We start from the raw sequence: 22,919 nt of genomic DNA, 5'->3' as shown, positions 1-22,919 counted from the left end.
CACCTGACATTTCATACTGTTGATGCTCTGAGAACATTTATGTACAGATCTTTGTGTTGATATGTTTTATTTCTCGTGGGTAAATAACTAGGATTAGAATTGCTGAGTTGTATGGCTGGTTATGTTTAACTTCATATGAAACGGACAGATTGTTTTCCAATTTATGTTCCCACCTGAGAAATGCGGTTGCTCTGCATCCTCATCAGCACTTAGTATTGTCTTTTTTTTTTTTTAATTGAGTCTTTTTAATTTTAACCATTTTAGTTTGTTTACCAGTGTCTCATTGTGATTTAACTTGCATTCTCATAATTAATAAAGATGTTGATCAACTCTTTTATGTGCTTATTAGCCATTATTCATTTATCTTTTGTGAAGTGTCTGTTGAAATCTTTTGCTAATTTTTAAAACTGAGGTTTTTCTTCTTATGAATCTTTGAAGAACTTTACATATTTTAGAGGCAAGTTCTTTGTCAGATATATGTAATTCAGAATATTTTCTTCTAGTTTCGTTTGCTTTTTCATGCTTTTAATTTTGATGAATGCATGGATTTTGACCTCATTTTTCTTTTTCTAGCAAGAAAACAACATAAGTTTAACATTCTCTTTATTATATAAATGAAATAAAGAATAATTGCTACTGTGCTGCAAACTGAGAACAGATGAAGATTTTGTGATTAATACTTAGATCAGCTTTGTTCTCTTGACATTTTGCCTAGAAGATATGAAACTATAACTGTGTTATATATTCTGATTTGTCAGTGACAGTATAACAATCAGGAATATAATAAAAAGGTTATAGTTTTTAAGATGGACATTTTGACTTTTAATTATTTAGAAAGAAGTTAAATTTGAATTGTCCGCCAAAGGTATTTATTATAGTATAATGTATATTTCTTACTTTTTAGCTTTTAATTCTTAACTGTGAACTAAATAATTTGATTCTTTAATGATTTTGTTTTAATTTTATTTTTTTATTTCAGAGAGAGGAAGGGAGAGGGGGAGAGAGAGAGAGAAACATCAATGATGATAGTCATTGATGGGCTGCCTCCTGCACGCCCCCTACTGGGGACATGTGCCCTGAAGGGGAACTGAACCATGACCTGGTTCATGGGTCAACACTTAACCACTGAGACATGCTGGCCAGGCAGATTTTGTTTTAATTTTATCAATCACTGATTTTTCTTTTTCCCCCTTTATTTTTCTATTGAGAGGGCTTATCCACTTTTGGGGTGGTAGCTCCATTGCTGTTGATTTGGATATAAGAGATAATGTTTTAAAGGTGGTTTAGCCCAGCTGGGTGTGGCTCAGCAGTTGAGCGCTGATCTAGCATCTAGGCAATCGGGGCTCGATTCCTGGTCAGGGCACATGCCTGGGTTGTGGGCTCAATCCCCAGTCGGGGGTTTGCAGGAGGCAGCCCGTCAATGACTTTCTCATCATTGGTGTTTTTCTCTCTCTCTCTGTCCCTTTCCTTTCCTCTCTCTGAAATCAATAAAGATACATTTAAAAAAAAAAAAAGGTGGTTTAGACTTTTGCATAACATAGTATTTCATTTTTTTAGGGTGTTAGCTTCCCTTAATCTTCCAGCAGCAATTGAAGATGTATCTGGAGATACCGTACCTCAGTCTATATTGACTAAGTCCACGTCTGTGATTGAACAGGGAGGCATCCAGACTGTAGATCAGTTGATCAAAGAGCTACCTGAACTACTACAAAGAAATAGAGAAATCCTAGATGAGGTATGTTTCAAGAGATTTGCCTTTTAAATAAAAACAGTTTGACTCCTTGGTGCCCAGCAGGGATTAGTACCGGAGGCTCCCTCCCATTAGGTTTCACAGGAAAGTGCTCATCATCTTGGTGAATTTACTGTGGTCTAGAGCTTGACCTTCAGCTTCAAGAAGAATTTCGATTGAGTGAGAATAGGTTCATACATGTCTGTAAGGGTATATAAATGGACATTAATGAAACTCATATGACCATTGTGTAATACTAGTATACTCTGAGGAATCAGTATCACACAAACTGTTCAAAGTCTTCATAATTAATGCTTTTTTTTATATTAAAGAGAGGGTTTCTTAGTGACATGGAATCAAACAGAGGAAGTTAGCTATCAAATGTTTCTAAGCCCACTGCATCCATCTTTGAGTAGAGAGGGCATTTTATCCACAGGAATGGAACACTACGTTTTTTTGGCTTATGCTCCTTTTACTGTGTCTTTACCTCTTTCCTCTAATTGATAAATTTCTTTCTTCAGCTATAAATATATTTAATTTGGTTATATTGGCTTTTGCCAGTTTAGGAGTCAAGTCTCTCTTAGGTGACTTTTGTTATCAATGCTTTCATCCCTGATGTTCTGATTTTTCAGTGAACTTTCAGAGGATGTTGTATTTACATCATTTCCAAGTACTTTGGGGCAGGGCTATAGCACTTCAGTACTTATGATGGTGTGAACCTTGGGAATGAGGATATTTACCTCCCAGGTTTATTTAAAGGCTGAACTAAACTAAAACAGTGAAATGTCTAGCCTATGGGATACCCAGTATATGCTTAATAAATTACAGCTATTAGTACTATACTCTTGTATTACTATGGTGATGATAATATTGCAGTTACTGGAAGTGATATGATGTAACTGATACTGAACAGGGAAGCATCCAGACTGTTGATCAAGTTGATGGTAGTTACACACCTTTCAGTGCAAGTTAGCTATTGAGAAAGATTAGGAAACTTAAATGGAAAATTGGTGCATTATTGGCCTGGACCATCTGATGAGAGCTTCTGCATTTATTTTATAGTCAGCATTATTGGCCTGACCTGTGTAGAGTAGATACAGTCAATAATCAGAAGAACTAAGCAAACAGAGTTGGTGTTACATAGTTCAGTACGGAAGCCTTCCTGTGCTGAACTTGTCAGAAATGCAGAATCTCGAACTCTACCCAGACTACTGAATTAGGATCTGCATTTAGTGAGATCCAAGGGTGGTTTGTGTTCAGGTTAACATTTGACAAACACTGCTGTTAAAGTCATAGTAGACTTTATTCGTGAGGATACCTTATAGTCCTTTAAAATGTATTGATTTGTGGGTCCAATTAGCTTGCTATCTGTTTTTGCAATTGAAAGAACATTAGAATAGTAGATAGACATAGGGAGGAAAAAGTGGAGAGTGCTGTTCAGGACTGCACCTAAGTGAAAGCAGCAAGCAGCAGTTGATAGTGAGGAGGGTAGGCACTGGAAAATGCAGGCATAGCAAGTCAAATGGGACGCAGTCTGGAGCATTCAGTCAGTAGAAGGTATAATAAATCATTATTTAATATTTATTATTTTACACATAATTGAGTTGCTAGGGTCTCTGAATGTGGAGTTATATTTAGACTGGATTCCCAGTTCTAATTCTTAACTGTGATGCTGGGCAAATTACTTAACATCTTTATGTCTCAGTTTATTCATCCAAAAATGGAGATAATAGTATTTAAGCACATAATATAGTTGTGGAGTGGGATCATACATGTGCTCGTTAGTTGTTAGTTATTTAAATATTAAGTATTACTATATTTCTTTGATTTTTAACATCTCATTGATTGGAAGATGCATATTTTATTTTGAAATAAGTTTTAAGGAAAAAGAACATCGCCCAATGAAATACTATATATCAGTTGTGAAGAGCATCTATATGAGAAATATTAATGTGAAAAAAAGCTTATGTTATAATTAAGGAAAAACTGGCATTATTGTGTGTGATATGTCTGTTGTCTACCTCTCTTAATAGGAGATACTTTTATTTATCTTATTTGATGTTCTGTAACAGCCTTGTGAGTTAGAGTCACTATTACTGTCATTTGCACTTGGAGAGTCTCATTTTAAATAAGTTGTGGAGTAAGTAGGTTGTGAAGTTGGTACTCCTTGTGAGTATTCATTTCTCTGGTAGCTTTTAGAAATTTAGATTTTTGTATTTTAAAAGTTTTGAGTCCACTAATTTATTTTTAAATAATGAGCTTATCCTGCTTTGAGATCTGTTGGGTCTTTTTAGTCTTAGATTCCTGTCCCTGGATTCTGTTTCTTAAGTTACTCCTTTTTCTCTGTTCTCTCCATGATGGCCTAATGGATTTCTCTTAAATTGGTAGTGGGGTTTCTGGGAACAGTTCCTCATGTCTCTTGATGTTTCTTTTTCCCTTTGTGCGCTTGTTCTTCCGGGAGACTGTCAGGCTAGCCTTCCAGCTTATTAATTAGCTCTTTAGCTGTGCCTTTTGCGTTCTCCAGCCATTCTATGGACTTTAAAAAAGAAAATTTTATTTGATATTTTTCATTTCTAAGATATCTAATTGGTTCTTTTAAAAAATCATGTGTATTTATCTCACAATTACATGTTGTTTTCTTAGGTAAAATTCACATAACATAAAATTTACCATTTTAATCTCTTTAAAGTGTCCAATTCAGTGGCTTTCAGTATATTCACAATGTTGCATGGGCATCAACACTTTCTAAATTCGGAACATTTTTATCACCCCACAAAGAAATCCTGTACCATTAGCAGTCATTCGTTACTCTCCCTTCCCCCTGCTCTTGACAGCCACTAATCTGATTTCTGGTTCTATGGAGTTGCTTATTCTGGGCATTTCGTATAAATGGAATCGTAAACATTACGGGGCCGATTGAGTTTGCCTTTAATTTAGCATGTTTTCAAGGTTTGTCGTAGTGTCATTACTTCATTTCTTTTTATGCATAACGTGACATTCCATTGTAGGGCTGTACCACATTTTGTTTAACCGTCAGTGATAGATTTTGGAATGTTTTCACTTTTTGAATAATGCTGCTATTTCTGTATATTTTGTTTGAGCACCTGTTTTCAGTTCTCCTGGGTAGATATACAAAGGAGTGAAGTTGCTGGGTCATACAGTAGTTTTATGTTTACCTTTTTGAGGAGCTGCTGAACTGTTTTCTAGAGCAGCTGCAGTGTTTTCTTACAGCAGTGTATGAAGGTTCTAGTTTCTCAACATCCTTGACAATCCCTATAGTTGTTTTTTTAAATTGTAGCCATTCATGTGGATATGAAGTGGTATTTCATTGTGGTTTTGATTTGATCTTATATATAGAAAATCCTAAAGTTAGAAGTTTGATAGGGATTGCCTTGAATCTTTGGATTGATTTGGAGAGTACTGCTGATCTTAATATTCAGTCCATGAATACGGGATGTTGTTTCGTTTATTTAAGCTTCTTTAATTTCTTTCAGCAATGTTTTGGAGTTTTTAGCATATAAGTTGTGCCCCTTCTTGATTAACTTTATTCCCAAGTATTCTGTTCTTTCTGACGTTGTCATAAATGAATTGTCTTAATTTTCATTTTGAGGTGGTTCATTGCTAGAGTGTAGAAACACACCTGATTTTGTATGTTGATTTTGTGTTCTGCAACTTCACTGAATTTGTTTATTACCTCTAATAGTTATTTTGCAGATTCCTTGGGATTTCCCATATATAAGGTCATGTCATCTGCAAGTAGAGATAGTTTTACTTCTTCCTGTCCAGGAAATATTATATATGGAATAATTATAGATTTATAGAAAAGTTGTAAATTTGGTGCAGAGAGCTTCTTCACGCAGCTTCCCTAAAAGTTAAAGCCTATGTAGCCATGGTCCATTTGTGACAATGAAGAAATAAACATTGGTACAATATCATTACCCAGCTTTACCAATTATTCCATTAACGTCCCCCTTCTGCTTTAAGATCCAGTCCAGAAAACGACATTGTATTTGATGTTCAATGATTTTATTGTGAATTCACATCCCGGACCTTTATTTGTAGGAATTCTTTGAGATCTGGGTTTAAAAGAGACGACTTCTAGAGAGAATTTTTGTTTGTGTCTGCTATGAAAAGGCATTATATACCTAACACCTCTTTAAACTTGAAGGTTTTTATTTTGTGATTAATCTTTTAATTAGAAGTTCATCTTAGGACTTTGTGTCTTATAGGTCGTGTGATTTACAGTCCTAAATTCAGGCTTTTAATTAGGAATCTTAGGTGATACTTTTTATTTCTATTTAGAGCCAAGGTTCATACAGGTAAATTTCCTTCTGTTGGGGAGTTTTCCTGTTAAAAGTTCATCCACTGACCGCCACTCATTTGGAAGTGTCCCAGTGTGAGGGAGGATAGCTCCTTTGACTTGACCTCCTACTCTTAGTAGCCCCACCGAAGTTTCTTATGTCTGCTCATTTCTGTTAAATTCATACTCTATGCCAGTAGTGAACTAAGGATGGTGGGCTAATTCTGGCTTGTTGCCTGTTTTGTGTGATTCAGTAGTGAAGGGTGATTTTTACCATTTTAAGAGGAGTATAAAAAAAGAAAGAAGAATATGTGACAGAGACTGCGGCCCCCAAAGCCTAAAATATTTACTGTAGTGTTTGATAGGAAAGTGCAGACCTCTGTTCTGAGCTGCCAGGGATTAGCAGGTAGCATTGGCTCTAACACTTGCTTCCACTCATCAATTGGTTCTACTTGTGTTTCTGGCCCCCTGCTATCCTGTCTTCAGCTATGCATTAAAAAGGCATGCATTTTCTTATATGTTAATTTTCAGTGTGTTATATTTTATCGTAAAAACAATCTTTGTTGAAAGTAGCCTTGGCATATGGATGTACATAATCTTATTCTTTTTAATGTTACTGGGTAAAATAATGGCTCACCTGGCCCTCAGTTTTATAAGACTTTTTGTTAAATATATTATAACATGAATTTTTGCAATAAAAATTGTTTTACCAGTTTATATTCTAACCAATAATGTAAGACTAGTCCTATCTCACGGATTCTTATGTACTTTGAGTGTGATCATTTAAAAAATGCTTAAAATTTTTACACCAGAAGTGGTATCTCAGTGTTGCTTTGCTTTCTTTATAAGTCATTAAGATTGTTGGATGAAGAAGAAGCCACTGACAATGACCTAAGAGCAAAATTCAAGGAGCGGTGGCAAAGGACAGCATCCAGTGAGCTCTATAAGCCTCTGAGAGCAGGTAAAAATGTGCATAAATGACCTCCATGTGAATAAAGTCTCAGTTTGGATCCACCTGTTTGCTTGATTGAATTAGGCTCAACTGTAAACGTTTTTACTGCAACTGTTGCTATTATAATAACCCAGGTGTAAGATAAAAAAATATAACAGAGAATCCATGTTCATTATAGGATGTTCAGGTTCTTGAGAAGAGTATAAAGTGAAAATTAAACTGATCCTATAACTTTTTCTATTCCAGCTGTGTGCATATTTTATAAACGTAAATGAGATCATATTATATGTATGGTTTTATAATTTCATTTTACTTGAATCCTGCATGGTAAAAGATGATTTTTAACAGTTAATTTGAAGCGAAATTCTTATTTTGAAAACTTTGGTTAAGATTTTGTTCTTGTTAAGATAAATGATGTCTTCATAGTAGCTAGAGGTTTGTTTTATTTATCTCTGTAAAAGGAATTAATGCTATTGAGATTCTTCTTAAAATATATCTCCTGTTAAGTCAGTTTGAAGCAGTGGTCTTTTGAAAGAGAAATACTTTTTAAGTTGTAACAGTTTGGGGGATGAATGATTTCTTTTTATATTCATGAGTTGTGGGAAAAGATGAGTCAATTAGCTTTTATTTGGTGGACAGTCACCACAAATGTATTTTAAGGTAGAACTGTGCTTTTGCTTTATATTTGGTTTTTCAAAAACAAAAATGGAAAGATTGACAGGAACTGAGTTTGTATTAAGTTTCTGTTATCAAGTGGAGCCTATAAAAGGGGGAAAAGGAAGCCTCTCGAGAGGAGCTTCAAAATGCTGAAATTTAATTACAAAAATTGGGGCCTGTAGAAGGAGAACAAAACAAAGTACAGCCAACCGATAAACAATACTGTTAAAGTCAGTGTTTTCCTCTGATAACATTCTTTTTCCCACAGAGGGAACCAACTTCAGAGCAGTTTTGGATAAAGCTTTGCAAGCAGATGGACTGGTGAAGGAGCGATATCAGTCACACCGTGACACCATTGCACTTTTGTGTAAGCCAGAGCCTGAGCTGAATGCTGCTATCCCTTCCGCTAACCCAGCAAAGACCATGCAGGGCAGCGAGGTAAGAAGATGCATTTTGTTATGGCTGGTCATCTGTTTACGAAAACTATGTTTAAGCTATTATAAACAACAAATTGCCGATTTCTTTCTTGTTGGCATCTTTTAAAAAATGCAGATGTTAACTGAGGTGGTACTATTTAAAGTAGCATGATATGTACACTGAGTAGTAGGTAATTATACTAGTACCATTACTGTCCTGTAATAATAATTCTCATTTATTGAATACTTCCCGTGAGCTGGGTATTATATTCTAGATACTCCCTATGGAGTTGAAATTTTTTTTTTATGGAATTATGTTTCACTTTGATGGATAGTATTTAATGAAGGTTTTATAAAAGGGAGAAAATTTCTTGAAGTGGAAGGACTGGTTTGGCTAGATACTCTCTGACCACAGATTCCGTGCTGCTTACATTGCTCTGTGCTGCCTTCCACCATAGTCCACCATAGTCCACCACACTCCACCACATTCCACCACGTTCCACCACACTCCACCATAGTCCGTCACGTTCCACCACGTTCCACCACACTCCACCACACTCCACCACGTTCCACCACACTCCACCATAGTCCATCACGTTCCACCACGTTCCACCACACTCCACCACATTCCACCACGTTCCTCCACACTCCACCACACTCTGCCACATTCCACCACGTTCTACCGGGACTGCCTCTGAAAGGGAAGTTGACAAGGTGTGCATATTAATAAATGGGTGACATCAATATGGCCTCTCTGTTGTTGACAGGAAGGAGAAAATCAGTAACGGGGCATCTGATTCAGAAAGTCCTAAAAGTGGAGAAAGTGCAAGTACGGTTTAGTATCTGATGAGGTATAATGTAGTAGGAGAGGGTAGAGGCCCTGAAGTACACAGGAAAATCGGCCAAAGGGCAAGAAATACTTCTGAAAACTTGAAAAAGATGAATTTCCTGGGACAGTACATCTTAACAGTTATCAGTGTTGTTCCTTATTTGTCTTTCCACAGAAGCATTTCATGTATTTACTCAACCAAGACTTATTTGATATCTAATCTGTGCAAGGTATTTTGAAAAATTAACAAATGAATCAAACAGAGCCTTTACCCTCCATTTACAGTCCATTGTCAAAGATTAGACATATACAAGGATAACTTTAATACAGGGTAGAAACTTAAGTGTGGTAGCTGTAGAAGTATACTGTGGGGATTTAGATGACACAGTACTTAAATTCCAGCATTTTGGAGCTCCTCTCTTAAGAGACTTCTTAAGAAGTTGGCACATTATGAGAACAGAGTAAAAAGGCAGAAAAAGTGAACCCATATAGGATTCAGGGATTGAGTGAGTAGGTGTGTCCAGAAGAAGCTACTAGAGGTTCAGTGGAAACCAGCCCCCAAAGTAAAGAGAAGACTGCATAGTGGAATGTGTACAGAACCTAAATCCCTAAAGGGGGTTGGGGAATCCATTGGAGTTGGACTGCTGGTAAGAAGTAACAGGGATGTAGCTGGGGTTCATGGATGTCCCCTTCTTCCCTTGACTTTTCTCCAGCTTTTAAAAAAAATTTTTTTTTTTTTTTTTTTTATGAGCATCATTGGGGCAGGCAGATAGGGGAATTGGGGTTGGTGTTCCCCCTGGTGGTCCTGGCCAAAGTATGAAGAGATGTGAGTGACAGAGGGTAGTTTATAAGTGGCATTAGAGGGCACTTGAACACTCTAAGACTATAAAGGGGTGTTTTTGAATCATGTGGAATTAAGTAAGAGACTCCCTGGATTGAATAAGAGAGATAAAATCCTTAATTATATGAAGAGATGCACAAGAAGTGCTTTCTCTCCCAGTATATGAAATAAACATGACTTACAGCTTCTGTTGTATCTCTCTTTCTCTTTCCTTATCTAACATGCTCTTTCCATATGTATCTCTACCTCTCAATTTTCCTATTGGCAAATAGGGTATCTACTTACTTGGCAAAAATTCACTTTCCCATACCTCATGAGAGGTAGACTGTATAGTGTAGAGTGGATAAGAGATTGGTTTTGGAGTTAGGCAGACTGAGGTCTCAAATTTCACCTCTACCCCTTAGTATCTGTGTAACCTTGGGCATGTTACATAATTTTTCTGAGACTCAATTTCTCCATCCAGGGAACAGAAGTAATAAATATATATCCTATGGGGTATTATAAGGAATACATTAAATTACATTTATCAAGTATTTAGGACAGTGCCTGGTATATAATGAATGCCAATAAATTGTAGCTTTTGCTGGTGTTACTGCTGCTGTTACAGTCTAAGTACACCAATGGTACAGAGTCTATATCTAGATAAATCTTACGTGCAATTTATACTTGGCTCTCTGAGAAATCATCTCTTCCTGACCCTGGATGAACCTTTGTATATAAATCCCTTCTCGAAATCTGCTTCTGTTTTTTTTTTTTTGCAATTAAACTATGGTGTTTTTTTCTTTCAAGGTTGTAAATGTATTAAAATCCTTATTGACAAATCTTGATGAAGTAAAGAAGGAAAGAGAGGGTCTAGAGAATGACCTGAAATCTGTGAATTTTGACATGACAAGCAAATTCTTGACTGCTCTGGCTCAAGATGGTGTGATAAATGAAGAAGCTCTTTCTGTTTCTGAGCTGGATCGAATCTATGGAGGTCTTACGACTAAAGTCCAAGAATCTCTAAAGAAACAGGAAGGACTTCTTAAAAATATTCAGGTGGAGTTCATATACTTTAAATAAGATTTATGTTTTAAAAAAGAGAGGATAAGCCTGGTCTAAATCTATGTTCATTTAGGATTGTCTTTTTTTGCAAGTGTACATATTAATAGAAATCTGTAATCATTATTGATTGTTTTATCACACACTGAATTTGTGGTATTTTTACTTAAGGAAAGATTTAAAGCACAGTGCTACCCCAAAAGAAATATTTGGTAAATTTCTAGTAATTCCTGCATGTAATCATATATAATTTTTATAGTTTGAAAAGTATCAATATAAATGTTAGAAGCTGTGTTAATTTGATAAATGTAAATGCATAATGTTTCTTTTAACAAGGTCTCACATCAGGAGTTTTCGAAAATGAAACAATCTAACAATGAAGCTAACTTAAGAGAAGAAGTTTTGAAGAATTTAGCTGCTGCATATGACAGCTTTGTTGAACTTGTAGCTAATTTGAAGGAGGGCACAAAGGTATGGTATACGAAAGAAACAGTAACTGTCCAGTACAGATGTGACTATATAGTCTGGGAAGTTAATTGTGTTTTTCTAGTTGGACCAAATTATTTTTTGCCTTGAATTTGTTAGCTTTAATGACTTTTGCCTTTGAGAAGTTTGTTAGAAGAGCTTAATGAAGGTGGAAACATTTCATGGGAACTTTGATGAATTGTGTATTTCACGTGGCAGAAAGGGGTTTAGGTATTTGATGTAGCAGGAATTAGCCCAAAGATATCAAAAGCCAGTGACACCTTCAGGGGGTGGGGTAGGGTGGAAAGTTGGCCAGTTTGAATGAATTACGAGGAAACAGCTGATACATGGTGGGGAAGGTGGGCAGGTATGGCTTTTATATTCTGTGCTAATGGTTTGGATGAGAGACGTGTGATCTGAGTCTCAGAGTGCTTACTAAACATGTTTTAAGTACCCTTTAAAGAGTTTAGAGAAAGGCTTATATTTGTTTTTACCAATTACTTTGCTTATGAGGGAACAAGAAATCTTTAAGTTTTTCAGATAGATTACTCCTTTGGTACTTTAACTCCATAATGATCATTGAGTAAAGTTATCTTGAGGTAAATACAGTAGATATAATGTAAAACCCTCTGAAGAGAGGGTAGAAATACTGCAGGGCCTTTCAAAATAAAGAAGGTAGTAAAATGTCATTTTAGTTTGGTTTAAAATGCTTTGTTGAAATAGGTAAGTGGAGAAAACTCTCCAGAAACCCTCTGGAAAGAATTCTAAGGGCTTCTGCAGTGATGCTTTTGTTTCTGAAGTGAATGTGCAGATGTAGTCCTTCTGATGAAATAGGTCTGGTGTGTCAGGAATGGGAAAACATTCGTGATGCTGCAACTTTTGTTGCCATTTAATTTTTGGTGACAGTGTTCTCTAAAAGTGATTTTATTATTTTTGTTTTCTTTAGGAGTCTTAGCTCATATTTAATGTTAAGTTGTTAGACTTAAGCAGCATGACTGTGTCTTGTGCAGAAGATTTTAGTTCTTCAGTTTTACCATTAGTGACAAATGAGCTTTAAGTTGTGTTCCTCCTTAAATTAAAAAATTGTCCTGGTCTAGTACTTATATTTGATCTTCTTTGCTTATAGTTTTACAACGAGCTGACTGAAATCCTGGTCAGGTTCCAGAACAAGTGCAGTGATATAGTGTTTGCAAGGAAGACAGAAAGAGATGAGCTCTTGAAGTAAGTCTGTTTTCTGTATGAAATTGTACTTAAAGTATTTTTATTTTTTAAAAAAATGCCTTGAGACTTTTTTGGTAAACTTGGCAGTATGAGATGGCAATTTCCTTCCTTTGTTCCTGGATATTTTACAAAGCAACAAGCAAAAAACTGTATGATCTGGGAACAAGAGGGTAAAATGGAGCAGAGACTGTTGGTGTAGGAAGTACAGTGATGTCCCAGAAATACGGCAGAACAGCTCAGGGTGGCAGGTCTCAGGAAGTGCCAGGAAACAGGAGCAATTTACCTTGTAGTGGTAAATAGGTTCCTTACATAGAGTAGAGGTCAGAACACGGGGGGGGGGGGGGGGCGCCTGGGGGTCAGAGAGACAGGGTGAGGAGCTCAAAAAATACCCACAGAATCACTTTCTGTAGGAGACTGCTGAGGAGGCGGGGCCAGTAGGGGGCTTGTTCCATGCTGAGTAATCAGTAGAGAGCTGACACAGCATTGATGCGAGGACACTATATTTATTAAGGTGAAAAATAAAAGGGTTAGGAAGCAATCAGACTTGAAATTTGTCTAAAAGAGAATATGGGAGCATTGCTTATTAAAGCTGAAATGGGAAAGGTCTTTCCAACTCTGACTTAAAATCCAGAAGCCATTAAAAAAAAAAGGGTGAGCCCGGCTGGCGTGGCTCAGTGGTTGAGCATTGACCTAGGATCCAGGAGATTGCTATTCGATTCCCGGTCAGGGCACATGCCCAGGTTGTGGGCTCCATCCCCAGTCGTGGGGCGTGCAGGAGGCAGCCGATAAATGACGACTCCCTCATCGTTGATGTTTCTCTCTCTCTCCTTCTCCCTTCCTCTCTCTGAAATCAATAAAGACATTAAAAAAATAAAATAATAGTGGATTGAAAAAAAAAGTTGAGTTCATCATAGCATGATAAGCAGAGTCAAAATGTAACAAACTGGGGAAAATACTTGAAATTTATTATCAGTCAAAAGGCTTATTACCTAATTTATAAAGAACTCCTAGATAGTAAAGAGGAGGAAAATACCCAACAGAAAAAAGAGCACAGGATGCAAACAGAAATTTTGCAGATGAGGAAATATATGTGGTTCCGAAGCGTATGAAAAGACACCCACATTCAATATAAAATGCACAAATTAAAATTACTCAGAAATAACATTTTTCAGATTGGCAAGAATCTAGAAGTTATGTAACATACTTTATTGGCACACGTAGGGAAACAGGTCTCCTACATTGCTGTGTGAGCGCACATTGGTGCAGTGGAGCAATTTAGCTATCAAGGTCAGGATTACAAGCCCATATATCCTTTAAGGCGCTTACCCTGTTTTTTGAGAATTTATCCTGAGGATATATTAGCATATGCTGGAAATGACATATTTATGAGCTAATTCATTTCTACATTGCTTGTAGCAGTAAAAGAACAGAAACAAATCAACATCCAGGACTGGTGAAATGATTGAAGCTACATCTGTACAATGAAATACTGTGCAGCTATTTACAAAAAAGAATGTTTTCTATTTACTGATATGGAAGGATCTCTAAGATAGTTAATGTACAGAAAAGGTTAGGTACAGAACAGATTGTAAAATATGTTTTTTTTGTGTAAAAAGGGAAAAAATGTATACACTTGAATTGTTTTATATATGCATAAGGAAACTCTGGATGAGCTCCTAAGAAATAAATAGTGGGTCTCTGGGGAGTGAATGATGGAGTGGAAATTTGGCAGATAGGGGTCTTTCACTCACTTTTTAAATGTTTGAGTCATGTGAATGAATATGTTGTCTTTTCAGAAAATTATATTAATCTAAATAATTAATGGGACCCCATGTTTTTATAGTCCAAACTAGGTATTCTGATTTTTATTTTTTGGATGTGTTCATCTATCCCCTCCCCTTTTTGTTTTTGAGTTATAGAACTCTTTGCTCAAACTCAGTCTTACAGAGAATCCGTTTGTAAAATAGATAAAAATGGATCTAGCTCAGATCCAAGCAGGTGCAGGGCTTGGAGGGGGGCCTTTTGCCCTTCTTTCCTTCTTCCAAGCAGATCCCCCAAATTCTGTAGCTGACCAAGTGAGAGATGAAAAAGGCTGAAAAAAAGATTTCTAAGTTTAATTTGGAGGTTGGCAAACTGGCAACTCAGGCCAAGCCTAATCTGCTGCTTAGTTTTGTAAGTAAAGTTTTATTGGAACATAGCCACTCTCTTCATTTCCATATTGTCTGTGGTTGATTTTGTACTGAAAACAGCAGCATTGAGTAATTGTACAGATACACCCTGTATCCTGCAAAACCTAAAACACTGGCCCTTTACACAAAGAATTTTGCCAACCTTTGGTTTAAATCACTTTTTTGGTCATGATAGTTGACTTTCTAGTTAGACTGTTGGTTTCTCCATTTAAATCTCTAGTGTAAAATGGGCTAACATTACTTTCTTTAGAATTTTATGGCATTTAATAGAAGTTCATGGCTTAGGAAGAAAATTGCAGATACTCTCTTTTTCAGATATTTCATATTTCAAATCTTGTTTGAAAATTAGGTTTTTTACTATTTGCATGTGCATTTTTATATTTATACTATAAACAAAATCAGTTCTGACACCGGCATAAACTTGTCAAGTGATTTCAGCTCATTGATTGCAAGAGGAGTAATGATGGCAAAGTAGGCTCGATATTCCTAATAAAAATTTGAGGGTTTATTTTGTTAAAATCACTATTCTCAGGACCTAAATTCTTTAAAACATTTTTATTGAATATGAACTAAAAACACATGAAAAGTGTATCTAGATGTATATCTTGTTGAATTTTCACAAACTGAATACAGCAATGCTGTGAGCCCTTTTCTGTACCCCAGAAGCACAGCTCGTGCTACCACCTAGTCATCACCCAGCGCCCCTCTGGCCACCCCTGTTTTGATGGTGAGAGTATAGACTAGTCTCTCCTGTTTTTGTACTGTATATAAATGGGATCATATGTTGGCTTTCAATCAACATTATATTTGTGAGATTCATCTGTATGATGTTTCTGTACATATTTTATTGTATGACTATACCACAAGTTTATCTGTACTAATGAGTATTTGAGTAGTTTTTAGTTTTGGGCTGTTGTAAATAGTGTGGACATGAATGTTCTAAAACAGCTGTAGTAATAAAAGAATAGAAACATCAGATGTCTGGGGCTGGTAAAATGAATAAAGCTTTATCGGTGTGTTGAAATATTGTGTGGTCACATGTAAAATTTAAAATTTAAAATTCCTAGTAGCTACAAGCTAAAAGAAACAGGCAAAATAAATTTCAGTAATACATTTTGTTTAACCCAGTATATCCAAAGTAGTATCATTTCAAAATATAATCAATGCAAAAATTATGAAGGAGGTATTTTCCCTCTCCCCACACTAAATCTTAGTGATCTGATGTGTAATTTCTACTTGCAGCATTTATGTTCTATTTAGTGAGATTTTGGGATGGATTTCAATTTACTGTTAAAGGGGATTTTAAAATATTTTTCCTGGTTTTTAATACTGTATTTCAATGGTCTTTTCAATTGTATCTTTTTTAAAAGAAAAAAATCTTTATTGATTCAGAGAGAGGAAGGGAGAGGGAGAGAGAGATGGGAAACATCAATGATGAGAGAGAGTCATTGATCAGCTGCCTCCTGCATGCCCCCTGCTGGGGGTGGAGCCCGAAACCTGGGCATGTGTCCTGACGGGGAATCGAACCGCAATCTCCTGGATCCTAGGTTGATGCTCAACCTCTGAGCCATGCCTGGCTGGGCTCCATTATATCTTTTATGAATTTATCTTAGTAATAGATTTTGAGGTATCTTTTAACATGAAATATCTCAGTGCCATATTTTTTTGAATATCTTTAGAAAGTGTTAAGAAATTTATAGAATGGTTTGAGTAGGTTAGCTTTCTTACCGGTTGTTTGGGTTTCTATAAACACTGATATAATACAGTGATTAAAATATTACTGAGGTGACTATGAGCAGTTGTAATTTTCTGGTTATTATGTTAGGAGATTCTCATGTAGAGGATGACCTTGTATTAAGAGTGGGCGGTCTTTTAGGACCACTTGCCCAGTTTGGCATGTTCCTGACTTTAATTGTACCTGTGATCTCTGAAAAAGTTTACCTTTTTTCCTGGGCTTCAGAAGTAGAATGAGAACTAACTTCATTTTATTAAATAATAGGGAGAAATGAAGAAAAGAAAAACACTTGGTATTTTATATGTGTAGGGTTTTCTTTTATTGTGTTAATTTCTAACACTTTTGTCTTTAATAAGGGACTTGCAACAAAGCATTGCCAGAGAACCTAGCGCTCCTTCAATTCCTACACCTGCGTATCAGTCCTCTCCAGCAGGGGGACATGCTCCCACTCCTCCAACTCCAGCGCCAAGAACGATTGCGGTCAGTAAGCAAACATTTTTACAGTGGAGTTTATAGTAGTGACAGCTCACTTGTGGTACAGGGTAAACAGACTTTACATTGGAGAAATCTGGTGGCACCACTTTGATCATGTGACCAACCTGATGTTTTGCAATATGAAGAATTCTTGCAAAAAAAATCTTTAACTTGAATCTAATCAAGTCTTTAGAACCAACTTTCAGTTTATAGCAAATATAGTGATGAAACAAGAAGTTAAATTGTGCCTTTAGGAAACAATTGGAAAAATCTAGAAATGGGACATTTTGCGAGACACCTGGCTTGGTTGTTTCTAAAAGTGAATGTTATAGAAAGAAAAAAAAATAGACACAGGGCATGTTTTAGATTAAAAGAGAGGAAAGATAATAGTGCAATACGTGAATCTTGATTGGATCTTGGTTCATAAAAATACCTGTAAGAGCTTTTTTTGGTGATAAATAGGGAAACTTAAATGTGGAGTGCATACGTGATGATACTAGGGAATAAGTTAATTAGGGTGAACTGGTATTGTGATTATGTAGGAGAGTATTAGAACTTACATGTTTCTTATGCTATTCGTTTAAGTGTTCTGGTATTTGAAAACTTACATAAATGTACGGGCCAGGATGAGATTACAGTCATAGACTGTACATGACCTGCTCCTTCCTCCCACCTCAGATGTCTAACCAGTGGTGGGAGCAGCAATGCGCCATAAATGATTAAATATTAGGCATCAGGAAATGAGCAGTAGCTACAGAGGATCCACAAATTGGAGAATTATTCCTCAACTATGATAATTTCTAGAGTAATAAGCCAGCATTTAAGAATGGGAATTAGAAGTGTATCTGGTTGGATTCTAGAGTTTCTCATATGCCCTCATTTATTTTAATTGATAGTAATTTGAGGGAAACATGAAACATTTTGTAGTTAATGCTGACTTTTTGTTACAGCCTAGTAAGCCTCAGCCCCCAGCCCGGCCTCCACCTCCTGTGCTTCCAGCAAATCGAGCTCCTCCTGCTACTGCTTCAGCTCCAGCAGGGACTGGGATTACTGCACCTGCGCCATCACAGACTCCTGGCTCAGCTCCCCTTCCACAGGCCCAGGGACCCCCCTATCCCACCTATCCAGGATATCCCGGGTAAGGCTGAAATTGTGTTTATCCCAGTGAACTGGCTAATGTTCTAGCTCTGGTTAACCTTTTAAAAACAGGGTTGTCGCTTCTCTGAATGGACGTGCTGTAAGTGAATAAGCTACATTGTCAGCTTGTACAGAAATAAAATAATGCTATAGTCACATTTGAGTAGTTGAATAGCCATTTCCCAAGCATATTTATGACTTTAGGTTTTACATGTTGGGTTTATATTAAATATATCTCTTCTGTATGGAATTCAGAATGTATTTCCTTGATCTTGTTTCTTTAGGTAATAGGTGCCTTTTCTGAGCTTAGCATGACCAGGACTTGATAACAGCCTTTTTTACATTTGCATTTGATAAACTGTTGAGCAGAAATTTATGTAATTATGGAATGTACTTTAAAGATCAGCTTTCTTTGTGATAATTTGTTAATCTTAAAAATTATCAAGACATTTGACTATTTTTAAAGTGTGCTTCAAACTTAGTAAATCCATTCTTTATAAACATAAATTTATGTACATTCCAGTGAACTTGATGTTTTTTCATTTCAGTTCATAACAGGATTAGGAACACTTTTCTCTAACAGGTATCTTACATAGCTGTGGTTTTTCCCTTCTCCACTATTCTCTAATAGACTGAGAAATGAAGATAAACGGCTTTCTTGAAAAAACTGGTTTTAGAATAATTGTAATATGTTTCATTTTTTTCATATTTGATTTATCAATCCAACTCTTTTGTTTTCTTCTTCCCATCAGGTATTGCCAAATGCCCATGCCCATGGGCTACAATCCTTATGCATATGGCCAGTATAATATGCCATATCCAGCAGTGTATCATCAGAGTCCTGGACAGGCTCCATTCCCAGGAACCCAGCAGCCTTCATACCCTTTTCCTCAGCCCCCACAGCAGCCTTATTATCCACAGCAGTAAAATGTCAGCTCAGAAGCTCAGCTGGTTCAGTTCAAAGGGAAAGAAATGCCAGTCCTGCAATAAGTGTACTAAGCTCCACGCTCTGGTTAATATAATGTACTCTACTGTACTGAATGCAGTGCATAATTTCTGTCTGCGGCTAAAAACTAAAAGCTGTGCCCCAGTTCCACATTTGATTGCACATGTGAGATTTGCTGCTATTGCAGTATAAACACTAGATATAATAGGATTTGAAATAAATTATATCACAGTTCATGAAAGTAAAAAATGAGAAATTAAACCCACAAGTGAAACCTTTGAAACAATTATGCTTATATCTACATAAGATGTGATTGGGACATCAGACACTTATCGTGATGGTTTAAGTACTGATATTAAAAGAAAACCAAGTTTTCTCTTTTGGTTTACTGATTTGGTTTAATTTCCATTATGCTTTTTTGCATAATCAAAGCATTGTAATCTTATAATTTAAAAATAAATTACTTAAGAACAGTTATTGTTATGTTTTGTCATTGATTCTCATTACTGTCTAATTTCTTTCTGGTATTAGTCTCATTTTATATGTACGTGAGTTAAACAGGTACTGTGTTTAAGTGCATGATTAGTGCAGGTTAATAGGTTCAAGTACATTTTATAGAAAAACCAAAAGAATAGTATCATAGTTTATCTTTCATATGCTGATTAGTATATTAATTTTGAAATTTATTTTGAAAAGTCCTATAATGTGGAAGGAACACAATTGGTACCAAAGATTCTTCAAAGAAATATACAAATAAATATGTATATTTAATGTTTTATTAGTTTCTCCAAGAAATTGGTACAAATTCTGGTAATTATCATTTTTTTATAACTGTTTAAAATACATTATTGACAGTACTGTCTAATATAATGGGATTGTTTAAAGGAAATTTACTGTACCGTTCTTTTTTTCGCCTTACTGTCTTAACTTAGTAACGTTTAACGCACAGTGTATGTGAATAGATTGAAGCCCTTTCATTTTTATACTCCTAAAGATCGGACTATTTTATAATTCAGGGAGCACACAAAACAGTTGTCGGGAGCATCTGCCTTTTCTGGAATAGGCTGTGTATTTAATATTAATCTCTGCTGTTAGGATAACTAATCACTGTATAAACCTCAGTAAAGATAGTGAGATGTGCTTCATGGAATGAGAAAACGAGAAAGGAATGAATTGTTTGATATCACACTGGGATCTGTTCTGTGTGAGGTTCATTTCTGAACACGTCAGGCATATGAGCAGTTTTCCAATGACTTGCTTTATGTTTATTTTTTAAGTTTTAATGCCAACATTTTCTTGCATTATTGTTTCATTTAAATGATACTGTCACTTGGTCCACTGTTGTTTTCTTTGACAGTTTGGGTTTATATTTTAAATGTTGGACTGAAGGTGTGATTGTAAAAGCGAGTGAATTGGTTTTAAAATATGTGTATATTTAAAAAGAATCTTACTTTGTTGTACGTAGAAAACATGAAGGCTACAATATAACATGTTACTACAATATAAATGACCTTTACGTGGAATATTGCAATTGGTTTAAAGTCCGATATTTAAAACCTTGGCAAAAAATAGTTTTTTACATATCAAAGCTAAGTTTTATTAATGTGGAATCATCAAAGTATGACATGGGCTTGTTTGACTCTTGTGTAAATGACATTTAAGTTCTACATTCATATTATTCAAAGTATCCTATACTAACATAAGATACTCTGTGAGAGGGGTATTCCAAATTGCTAGTTTATAACTTACTAATGCAGAAAAAAACCAACAAAATTGGCCTGAATATTCTCTTGGGGAAAGATGGTGCTAAAGAAAAGAGCAAGTGCATCCAAAGGCCAAAAGAGAAGTTATAAGGCAATTAGCCCACATCCCGTGCTAAGCGAGGCCCGCTCCCAGAGCGCCCCGGGAAGCTCGCACAGAAGGCCTAGGGGCGGAGGCTCCACGGCCCCGGCGACGGCCTCTTCCGGCATGCCTGCCGCGCTCCACTCGGCAAAGCCTTTCTATGCAGCAGCCCAGACCCGCTCCCCCTTGTCCGTTCACTTGTCCTGTAGAGTTCAGATAATCGGGGATGCTTCTGGCCACCGTGCCGAGGTGCAGGTGACCACGTTTCTGCAGGCCTCCGCTGCCGGGCCTGTGCTCGGCCTGTCGAGTTTCATTATGGCTCGTGGAAAGACGAGTTTCTTACGTCCATTTTGCATTGTAGCAAACAAGAATGAAGCCTTCACTGGGCTTATTTTTATCAAACTTTTAAATCCTTTGCTTAACTTCCAGTATTCCACAAAATAGCCCCAAGAGCTGTTCTGGATAATGCTGTTGTTTTAGAGGTAGGAGAGCGTCACTCTGGTTCGGGTATGCTGAACCTGTGTTTATAATTGGGCTTTTTGATTCTCTCCGAACCTACAGAAAGGGAAGTGTTCCCGGTCCATTTGCGTTGGACTTTGTAATGCTGATATAAAATGGATTAGACTTTAACTGATGCAGTTCTGCGCGTAGAGTTGCTCAGAAGTGGGGTGAACGCTAACCCCTCTTCCTAGTTGTGGACAGATTGTCTGACTGTCCAGCCTGGAGTAAAGTGTTGGGCTGCTCTGCCCCTTGCCCTTTATTCTGTTAGGAAAGTTACTCATAGATCACTGCAAACCAGTCTTTGTGAGCTGTCCGCGTACCCGTATCCCCCACTTTGCAATTTATAATCTCCCCCTCCCCAAATCGGAATAGTTACAGAACAAAGAACGAGATTTCACAGCCCTCTGTCCCTGACCTTCTACCCAGTCAGCAGCTTTTCTAGTCCAACACAGATTTTGTAAAAAGTTTTCCATGAGAGCTTTACAGTTGGCAAAAGTGCTTTGTACAGTGCAACTTGTTAAGTAGGTTTTAGTCTGCTAATGGGATTTTTTAAAATCAGTGTATCTTGAAGAATCTTGCTATTAACCTAGTGGCATCTCTTTTTTTTTTTTTTTAAGCTGCAATTCTTAGTTGATTCACAGTACAGGATACAAAGTAGGGAAGAAAACAGTGCTATAGCGTTATAATTACTAGTTTAAAAGTAGACTTTAGAACTAAATGGTGATTATAAGATTTACATGGAAGAACAAAGAAGGAAAAATTCTATTTTTAAAGAAAAAGAGAATATTCAGGCTTTATTTCTGGTATGAAGTTTATATTTTTAAAAAAATCCTATATTACCACACCAGAGATTTTAGATTCTTTTCTGGTTACAAACATTGCTGGTAGTTGGATTATATTTTTATTGTATTCATTTCTCTTAGGGGGAAATTGTAAAGCAACAAAGAGGTTCCAGATGAATGTATCCTGGAAATAAAAGTTGAAAGATTCTTACTTCCTTGGAGTATGAATTCTTATTTAAAGTGCTTATCCTTCAGTTCTATAGTTTCTATAATTTCTTTAACAAATGTTGGGCTGGGAAATAAAAAAAATACCCGCTTTGACTAAATGCGTGAGACCATAAAGGGAAGTCAATGTTTAAATGTTTTCCTAATAGCTGCCAACCCTGTGACTTACCATGGATGGAGCATGTTTTTCATGATGACTTGCCCCCGTTCTTTCAGATGGGTAATTTCTTCAAGTGTCATTTTCTGGGTTAAATTTTGGAAATGTTTGGCAAGATTACGTTACTCAGTTGATCAGTGGAGGGGTGGTGGTGAAATGTGTTTATCTTTTAAAACGTTTTTCTTCCCAGTTGCCCCATGCGCTAAGGTCAGATGCAGCTGTTTTATTATGTAGCTCAGAATACACGATATATCCGGAAATGTGTTGATTTTGTATGCCTTTCAGGTTTGTTCAAGGTGAACAAGCTAGCTCCAGGAATGAACGAGCCCGAATCCCTGTTATGTATATTTTAAATATATAAAAATTGGGCATAGTTAAAGCTTTTTTTTTGAATCTTCACCCAAATATATGTTTTTATTGCTTTTAGAGAGAAAGGAGGAGGAGAGAGAGAAAAGAGGGAGAGAGGGAGAGAGATACAGA

The 22,919-nt window shown here is 36.4% G+C and overlaps 1 protein-coding gene across 1 annotated transcript in view; it reads left to right on the top strand.

Annotated features, from left to right (window-relative positions):
* The window catches only part of PDCD6IP (programmed cell death 6 interacting protein), a 44,196-nt gene extending 21,928 nt beyond the window's left edge, over positions 1-22,268 (top strand). Inside the window, exons 10-18 of the mRNA XM_087824878.1 lie at positions 1,558-1,735; positions 6,879-6,990; positions 7,907-8,076; positions 10,514-10,762; positions 11,102-11,236; positions 12,357-12,451; positions 16,732-16,855; positions 17,800-17,987; positions 18,739-22,268. Coding sequence (XP_087681004.1) covers positions 1,558-1,735; positions 6,879-6,990; positions 7,907-8,076; positions 10,514-10,762; positions 11,102-11,236; positions 12,357-12,451; positions 16,732-16,855; positions 17,800-17,987; positions 18,739-18,913 — 1,426 coding nt within the window. The 3' untranslated portion in view covers positions 18,914-22,268. The remainder of the gene's footprint in view (positions 1-1,557; positions 1,736-6,878; positions 6,991-7,906; positions 8,077-10,513; positions 10,763-11,101; positions 11,237-12,356; positions 12,452-16,731; positions 16,856-17,799; positions 17,988-18,738) is intronic.
* The last annotated feature ends 651 nt before the right edge of the window (positions 22,269-22,919 follow it).

The sequence above is a fragment of the Miniopterus natalensis genome, chromosome 15 (assembly GCF_054644295.1).
Source record: "Miniopterus natalensis isolate mMinNat1 chromosome 15, mMinNat1.hap1, whole genome shotgun sequence".
Classification (NCBI taxonomy): Eukaryota; Metazoa; Chordata; class Mammalia; order Chiroptera; family Miniopteridae; genus Miniopterus; species Miniopterus natalensis.
Note: the sequence above shows the minus strand (reverse complement) of the source record. Positions and strands in the feature narration are given on the sequence as shown.